Source organism: Oryzias melastigma, linkage group LG15 (genome assembly GCF_002922805.2).
Source record: "Oryzias melastigma strain HK-1 linkage group LG15, ASM292280v2, whole genome shotgun sequence".
NCBI lineage: Eukaryota > Metazoa > Chordata > Actinopteri > Beloniformes > Adrianichthyidae > Oryzias > Oryzias melastigma.
In genome coordinates this window covers 3,538,779-3,548,011 of record NC_050526.1, presented here as the reverse complement: position 1 = coordinate 3,548,011, position 9,233 = coordinate 3,538,779, and the positions used below count along the sequence as shown (strand labels likewise).

At 36.3% G+C, this 9,233-nt stretch overlaps 1 protein-coding gene across 1 annotated transcript in view; it reads right to left on the bottom strand.

Moving 5' to 3' along the window:
* Positions 1–3,302: 3,302 nt before the first annotated feature.
* The window catches only part of ifngr1l (interferon gamma receptor 1-like), an 11,272-nt gene continuing 5,341 nt past the window's right edge, over positions 3,303–9,233 (bottom strand). Inside the window, exons 2-7 of the mRNA XM_024297780.2 lie at positions 7,304–7,430; positions 6,818–6,999; positions 5,513–5,688; positions 4,150–4,309; positions 3,968–4,077; positions 3,303–3,888 (exon numbers count right to left, since the gene is read on the bottom strand). Of these exons, the coding sequence (XP_024153548.1) occupies positions 3,571–3,888; positions 3,968–4,077; positions 4,150–4,309; positions 5,513–5,688; positions 6,818–6,999; positions 7,304–7,430 (1,073 nt within the window). The 3' untranslated portion in view covers positions 3,303–3,570. The remainder of the gene's footprint in view (positions 3,889–3,967; positions 4,078–4,149; positions 4,310–5,512; positions 5,689–6,817; positions 7,000–7,303; positions 7,431–9,233) is intronic.

Genomic DNA, 9,233 nt, shown 5'->3' with positions numbered 1-9,233 from the left:
TATATATATATACATACAAATTTATAGAAGTGTACAATTAAATTTAAGTGGTGACTTGTTGGTTTAGCATGGCGCTTTTAAAGTTATAAAACTGATGTTATACATTTTTCGAGTGCTAGCATAGATTTATCTATATAGGTATATATAAATGTAATTATACATTTATATACATATATACATACATATATTGAAGTGTACAATTAAATGTAAGTAGTGAATGTTGGTTTAGCATGGCGTTTTTAAAGTTATAAAACTTTTGCTATACATTTCCGAGTGCTAGCATACATTTATACACACACACACACACACACCCACACACACACACACACCCACACACATATATATATATATATATATAGATAGATAATATACATACATATATAAGTGTATATTAATGTATATGTACATATATATATATATATACATACAAATTTATAGAAGTGTACAATTAAATTTAAGTGGTGACTTGTTGGTTTAGCATGGCGCTTTTAAAGTTATAAAACTGATGTTATACATTTTTCGAGTGCTAGCATAGATTTATATATATATATATATATATATATAGGTATATATAAATGTAATTATACATTTATATACATATATACATACATATATTGAAGTGTTCAATGAAATGTAAGTAGTGAATGTTGGTTTAGCATGGCGTTTTTAAAGTTGTAAAAATTTTGTTATACATTTCCAAGTGCTGGCATACATTTATATATATAATATATTTACATATACAAGTATATATACAAGTATATGTAAATTTATATACATATATATATATAAGTGTACAATTAAATGTAAGTTGTGACTTGTTGGTTTAGCATGGCGTTTTTAAAGTTTTAAAACTGATGTTATACATTTCCGAGTGCTACCATACATATATATATATATATATATATATATATATATATATATATATATATAATGTAATGTTTAAATAAGTTAAAGATAACTTCTTTGTTTTTAGGTATATAGTAGAGGTAAGTGTTACTAGTATAAATGTACTTTCGTTACAAATGTTGGGTTATAATTACGTTTAAATAACTTTTCCATGAGCGTGTTTACAGTTTAGAGAACTGTCAGTAAACACAGCAGAAACTGTATTTACTATTTTTGGCGACAGAATAGTGGAGTATTATTTATACCGTCGGTACTTATAGAGGGAGGAACCCCGGCGACGGCTTAAATGTCAGAACATGTCATGGCACGTTGCCTTCTTCCCTTTAGAGCAGACTCACGATGAGCGGCTGGTGTTTATTACGGCCGGTCCGACATTAATAACGCAGATTAGCAGCTTCACCCAAATGTCAACTTCCCTCAGGAAGTACGGCGACATTAAGCAATCAGGTCTGAACTCTACGTCACTCATTTCTCTCAGGTGTTTATTGGAACATGCCTGCGGGGAAAGGAAACACTTCACAGTCATCATCTTTCGTTTATTACATTCTCACTGCTAATCTTACAAAGCAAAACAGATTTTGTTCTCATGTTTTTCACAACATAAAATCATCGAAAAAGTTCAGACGTTGCCGCTTTCATCCTCAGAAAAAACATCAGTTCAGTCATGATTTGAAAAAAAAAAAAAAAAAAAAAAAAAAAATCAAAGACATAAACAATAAGGCCACAGTTCCACCTTACGCCGGGGTCACACCAGATGCGAAAGCGCCGCGGAGCGGAGTGCGCTTCCATTCGGCACCCATGTTAACCTATGGCGTCGGTCACACCAGGCATGGAGCGGCGCGGAGGGTCCGCGCGGTGCAACACAATTTATGCCGTTTGGCCTATTTTTTCCGCGAGCGCTCCGCGTCAATACTGGCAGGAAGTTGCATCAAAATACATGAGAAAATTGGGTTTATTTTGAAAATAAAACCAATTTTTCACAATAGAACGCCGCGATATATGTGATCATGTTTTTGTGTCTAAACAGACTGTAGAGATGAAAATATGCATTCAATCAAAACACACAGACGCGCTTGCGCGAGAGCCCCCACCCCGCACACCACAGATCTCCGTAGCGGGTGTGCTGGGCTGCAGGGTTCTGGGAGGAAAAAAAGCAGGGTAGACGGGGCCCCCCAATGCAGTGGGGGCACACTGGAGCGGGGCATGGGGCTGCGTTTGAACGAGAGAGAGGCAGAGGAGCGGTTCTTCTTGGAAGAAACACCAGGTAATATTTTCACTTTATTATGTTTACGGACGGAAACACGTGGGAGCGCATGCGTGCACACGGACACACAACAAAACAGACAGACACGCACACGCGCGCACAAACAGATCAATGAAGTGGGCCGACTGCTGATTTGGGTGGCGGGGTCTGTGTCAACAGGGGCAGAGACCATCTCCTTTTAGCAGAAACACGGGGTGATGTCTTGGTTATTGACCATGATGGCAAAAAAAAGCAACAGCTCTAGCAGAAGCGCCCGTCGACCGTCGCGGAAAAATTCGCGTCTGGTGTGACCCCGGCGTTAAATCGGGAGCTCCACTTTAACAACTTTTGTACAAGTTGTGCAGATTTAGCCGTCGACAAGCCCTTTCTGCACAAAACATCATCAGCGTTCTCAAACATTTAGATGGTTGAAAACTTGCACATTTTGTGAAATTACTTAAACGGTTCCATTCAGAAAGAATAAAAAAAAACAGTAAAGATACAAGCCAGTGGTTACAGCTGAATCCAAACGTCACTTCATAAACGTATAAAATGTTTTGTTAAACTTTCACTAAGCCAACATGGTTTCCTCGTCGGAGAAGTTCAGCTTCACGTTTAAACAAGCTACAAAAAAACTGTTTCCGCTTCAGCAATTATTTTATTAATAAAGCATTTCCCTTAAGAGAGGACAGAAAGTGACTAAACACAACAGTCTGGTTTGCAGAGAAAACTTTTTGATTTAAGAAATGTTTAGGAGTAACAAGCAAAATCAACAATTTATTTAGACTGAAATGCAAAATATAAGAAAATAAAGGATATTTTTATGATTTATTTTACTGTTAAAAAACAATAAGATTTAAAGATTTTCAGTGAGGTATGTTTAGGAGTATTTTTTGTCTCTTGGATGCGTCTTTGTGTTTTAAACAATTTCATGTAAAATTTCATGATAAGCCCTTCTAAGGACAAATGTTGTAAATTAGCTCTTGCTGAACGCATTATGACGTTGGACTGCTGCTCTGCTGTATGTCTGCGCTTTTATATCTGTCCCTACTAAAATAAATAAATTAAAACTCAATTATTAAATAATAATTATAGGGAGCAGAGTAAGATTTTAGCAGGAATATGTTGTCATAAAACATAACACGGCAACAAATTCGTTTAACACTTAAACAAGTTTTTATTTTATTTTATGCATATTTAAGTGCAGTAAAGTGCGGTTTTCTCAGTATATTTATATTTATAAATATGGCAACAGTGATTTCAGTCTGGAGTAAAGATTAAAGCCGTTTTATGATGCACTTTGGCTAAAATGACTGAACTAGTCGTCTTTTTATAGCTAGAGTTTAGCTATTGCTGCAAAGCAGAACAGGTCAGTTCTTGAAGCGGAGAAGGTCATCACCTTTCATCCTACATGTTAATGCTCATTCTGTTTGTAACATCAGTTCCTCCTGAGGAGGTCGTTTCTCGTAGTCCGACCGGAACACCTCTTTCTCTTCCTCGTCCTCATCCTCTTCCAGGTCCCTGCCCTCCATGTACGCCGGCCTTTCACCCAGCGAGGGCGCCTCTCCCTCGTCGTGGACGGGCCGCGGCGAGCTGCGGGTGTCGTAGTTTGACGTGTTGGTGTCCTCCATGTCGGTTTGGGAGATCAGAGGCGTGGGCGAGGAAGGCTCCACCTCCAGCGGGTGGATGGGGTCCTGGACTCCCGGCATGGTGGGCGGCTTCACCAGGATGAAGCGTTTCTTAGAAAAGGGAAAGGCTCCGTTAGGAGGGAAACGCAGCAAAGAAGGATCAGATTTTAAGGCAGGGAGACGGTCGTACCATGAAGTGAGGCAACGCCGTGGAAGGTTGGGTCTTTTTACGGTATAACATGACCAGGATGGCCACGGCAACTAACGCAGTAACTATGGCGATCACTATGAAGACGTAAGCTACACAAAGGAAAAAATAAGGTTAATTCAGGCTCATAAATGTACAATGAATATAAAAGAATTGGACTCAACTGTAAGGTTTGTCCTCCTTTCGAGGCTGGACGCAGTGATCTCCTCTGGATTCCACATTAACGTTCTTGAACTCTCCTTTAATCTTCACGCACTGCTCCTGCTCAGGATCTACGTGCACATCTTTCTCACACAAGCTCTCCTCACAGTAAACTGTCTCCGTCTGCAGACACAGAACATCACCTGGTTTTTGGATTTGGGCTAAAAAGGACATAATCAGGAAGAAAAGACGGCTGGGAACGCTTTGAAAATAGATCAAAAGATGATCAGACAGTGAAGCTTTCTCAAAACTTTCAAACAATTAGGAAAGTTTTAGGACCTTTTTAATTTCACATTTTAGATCTTGTCTACATTGAAAAAGTACATCCAGGGCTGTATGGAGCTATTTTGGGGGCCTAAATATTTGAAACTCAAATAAAACATTTTGAAAAACATTTGGGTATTTGGCCCAAAAAAAATGTAAAATGTCCAAAACTTTTTGCTTTTTTAAATTAAACTTATTTATTTTCAGCTTCAAATGTTCTGCTTTTTAGGTTTCAAAATTGAAAATTTCAAATTCAAAACTTTTTTTTCAGTTTTGAAATCTTTTTTTCAGTTTCAACTCTTTTTTTCTTGTTTTCAAATATGAAAGTTACAGTTTCAAAACTTTTGCCGCCCATGTGGCGCGTTGGGGCGGGGCTAACACAAGGACCAATCAAAATCGATGAGGGTGGTAACTTCAGTCCCGGTGCGTTCACTGACTCCTAGAACTGAAATATTTACGATCAGAAAATGTTTGTTAAGTCTGTACTATCATAGTCTGAAGTTGTCCAAAGATGGGTGTAAAAATCTGAGTTTTATCGTGTATAAACCGCACCCCAAAACTCTGTTCTAGTCTGTTCAAAGCGCCCGCCCAAACGTGCTACAAGAGAGGCAAAAGTTTTGAAATTGAAACTTTAAGATTTGAAAACAAACCGAAAAAAAAAAGAGTTGAAACTGAAAAAAAAGTTTCAAAATTGAAATTTTGAGTTTTGAAACCTAAAAAACAGAACATTTGAAGCTGAAAATAAATAAGTTAATTTTTGAAAAATAATATAATACGTTTATGTTGGAATAGCAAAAAGTTTTGGACCATTTTTTTTTTTCAAAATGTTTTTTTGGGGTTTCAAATATTTATGGCCCCAAAATAGCTCCATTAGCTGGTGGCCTAGGCAGCTGCCTAGGCCACCAGCTAATGGAGGGGGGGCCAAGTCACAATAATAATAATATGTATATATTTTTTTTAATCTTTTTTAGCAGTTTGACAGATTACTTATTTTATTTAAAATAAAAAAGACTAACAGCCGTTTTCTCTGAGACACATCAGGATGAGAGCGTGCAGGCTCACCTTGTTCTGAACAATAACATCGTATTTGAAAGTTGGGAGTTCCCTTTGTCGTTTCCTCTTCTGTTTCTTACAACTTTGAATTTTGGGCTGGTAAAACTCCCAGGGGTGCTGGAACTGGATCTGGACTTGGTGGTCTGATAGACGGGTGACATTAAGAGGAGGGAGGTCTACAGAACCTAGAACACAAACCACATTGAAAAAAAAGGTAAACATGTGCTCAAAAAAACTGTATTTTAATGTCAGCTGTAAACTGAGAGATTTTCAAAATAAGATTTTTTAGATCTTAAAAATGTGTAAAGACATAAGAGATTTTAATTTGTGGAGAACATTAAAGTCTCATTCATTTCAGAACATGACTGCAAATATTCTGCATGATAAGATTAATCTTTCCTTCGTTATTTTTTTATTATTTTCATCTTAATCCCAAAAATCCAGATGCAACACATTAAGAATGTATTTTAACAAGCGCAGTCATTCAATTCAATTTTTGTACAAATAGAAAATTGTGACCAGTAGTTAATTTTTTTTTTAATCTAACCCCAATAAATGCTGTGAAAAGCCTAATTTTGAGGTATTTTAATTTAAATTTAATTAAAGCTAAAAACATTGTTTTATGAAGTTTTCTATTATATCAGATTTACTTTTACACCAAAAGGGGTATTTTTTTCCAATAACAAACAATTGAGAAAAGGAGGGGAAAAAAATGAAAGAAAACATCAGGTCCAAAAAAAAGAACACAAAAAATTAGGAACACTTTTCTGAGCAATCAAAAAAATATTCACAAACTTCTTATTAATATCATAATATATGCTGAAGTTCCATATTCTACAGTTAATCGTCTCCGCGTTTCAAGAACAAAAACATTACCCCAGTAATAGATAATAGTTGCAGCTTTGTTTGAACTAGTTCTGCTTATAACTACAAAGTCGCACATTGATGATGTCACAGCAGCGACATGGACCAGGAGGAATGCAAGACAAAACATTCATGTAAGTAAACAATAGTAACAGAATAAAAATTAGATTAAAAGTTAAAAGAATGACGTGCTAACTTAAATTAAAAAAAAGGTGTTTATATGAATTAAAATGTGGACTTACTGTTTTTTCTATTATTAAATCAGGAGTTATTTATCGTATATTAAAGCTACTGATAGAAAACAAAAGAAAGAGTAAAAAAACGGATCATGCCAAAATAAAAATCTCACTAAACATGCCAGGATGGGTAGATTTCTTCACTTTTAGTTAGCTTTTGTCTCATTCCAACGAGCATCTGTGAGTTTAGGCTCCAAACAGAAGCGTTACTCACAGTGCTGAGATTCCTGGGTGTTTTTATTATAGCTGAAAACAATGCCATCATACGGGGCGGGAGCAGACTCGTCCTGTCCCATCACAGCCCTCACGGTGATCCAGTAGGCATCTTCTGGATCTGGCAGACGGGAGAGGTTAACCTCCAGCTTTGGAGGCTCCACCCACTGAGCTCCAAGACAGCTGAAAAACAACAAAACGCTTTGTTAAAAATTAAAAACTGTAGGAAAAGTTAGATTTTCTAACATTATTTTACTGCATGTATTTAATATCTTGAATCATGTTTAATTTATTGTCATAATATTGTTACATTAGCTCAGTAAAAAATAGAAAAAAAATGTAAATTTTAGGTAAAAAAAGGCACTTTTTTAAGTACATAGCAGCCTATATTCTCCATTAAAACGCTGCACTTCTGCAGTCCTCCACCAGGTGACTGAGGTGCTGACTTTGAATAACTGTTCAGCATTTAGAAAAGATGCTGTCATACCGGTTGTCTTCTAAATATGAGGAGATATCAACTTTAAATTGGAGCCCAGGAGGAAACTCGGCAAAACCCCAAGTCAGCTTGTTTTCAAAGTTGTGGCAGTGAAGCAAGACATTTGTCGGTGAAGGTACTGTAAGATAAAAAAAAAGAGGCAGTTATGGGGAGAAAAATAATCATCAAAATTCTGAATTCTCAGATTGCTTTTCATTTACAGAATGTCCATGTATTAGGAATATATTTAGCGCTTGCATTTATAAGTGAGTTTTATTTTGAAAAGCTGGGACTCCGATGTAATGATACAAACTCACCACTAGAGGGCAGTGAGGATTCATGCAACAACACTGAAGCTCTGGATCAGACTGTAGGATTCTGACAAACGTTAAGACCCACTCTGATGGAAATAGAGTTTTTAACATGTACTTTTAACATTTTCTGATGATGGAGGACAAATATAGAGACAATTAAGCCTAGAAATACTTATTTTTTCAAGCTGTTGTGAATCAGGAGCAGACAAAAACATGCTGTTTGAAAAAGCTTGTAGTTGTGACGTAAAATAAAGATGCTGGGTAGACCACATGCACTTATAGACAAATAGACCAATGTACGTCTTTGTTTTCCTCGTCTGAGCTCAAAACTTATTATTGTTGCACTAGTGATGTTAGGGTGAAGGTGTGAGGGGCTGTAAGGTGGCAGGAGAGAGTGAAAACAGATCAAAGTTATGGGTGTTGGGAAAGGGGGCGGGGTTGTTCCACGCGTTAAATTTTGAATGAACTACTACTGCTCAGTATAAACTATTTAAAAAAAAACGACAGTTTTTTTTAAAGGGCTGTGAATGTTAATGCGCGCGATTAATCGATTAACATGTAAATATTTATTAATGAAAATTAATCAAAACTTTAACTCGGTGGTTCAGGCTTCCAAAGTCATATTAAAACACTTCGTCAGGTATTTTTCCCACTTATACCATGATTATTTAAACAAGAGATAAATATTCAATCGGTCTTTAGTACTTTTTTTGTTTAGATCCCTTTTTTGCAGCAAGAGCAGTATTTGATCAGCAGTCCGGCGCCATATTGTCATCTAAAAAGTCACATTATCACAGATAAGTGGTCGGCAAAACAAACCCAAAAATAATCACAATTAATCGAGATTCATTTTTTTGTAAGTTTGCGATTAATTAGTTAATTATTTTAATCGATTTCCAGAGCTAGTTTGTTTTATGGGGGCTAAAAATTACAATTAAAAATTAAAAGACTCTTCCTCAAACCCAGAACTTTCTTAAAATTAGGAAAGTTTTAGAAACTTTTACATTTCACGTTAGATTCTGTCTACATTTAAAGAGTACAAACAGATTTTAAAAATCCTCAAAAACTGAACAACCATGAAAATATGATCAAACGTCTAAGTTTATCGCTAAGTTATCCAATTTTGTGCAAAAATTATAGTTATGACTCGTTTAACATGTAAAGTCCCTCTCTATCCATATTATATTCTATTGTAAAATTGTTCCCAGTAATCTTTTAATTATGATTAGATAATTTTTAGCCATAATCAAAAACCGTGTTGTTTTTTAAGATGTAGTTTCTGCAGAGCAACAGGAGTTTGATAGAAATTCGGCTCTGGTTTGTGGGCGGGACTGTTTGTCCCACTTGTTAACAAAGCATTCATGTGTTTACACTCTCTCCTGCTAGCTTATAGCTCCTCACAAGCCCAAGCTAACATTGGAGTAGCAAAAAAAAACATGCAGACGCGCAGTTTTAAGGCAGAAAGCAGAAAATGAAGACGTTAATGGATCTATTTGTCTGCAAGTGGATCCTTCAGGAGAGAAAGAGTTTGGCCCGGCTGTAGCATTTGTCGTGTCACAAATCCACTAGTTTTTGTCTGTTCCTGATCCAACACAATTTGAACTAGAAAAATTGCATTACCTCCGATA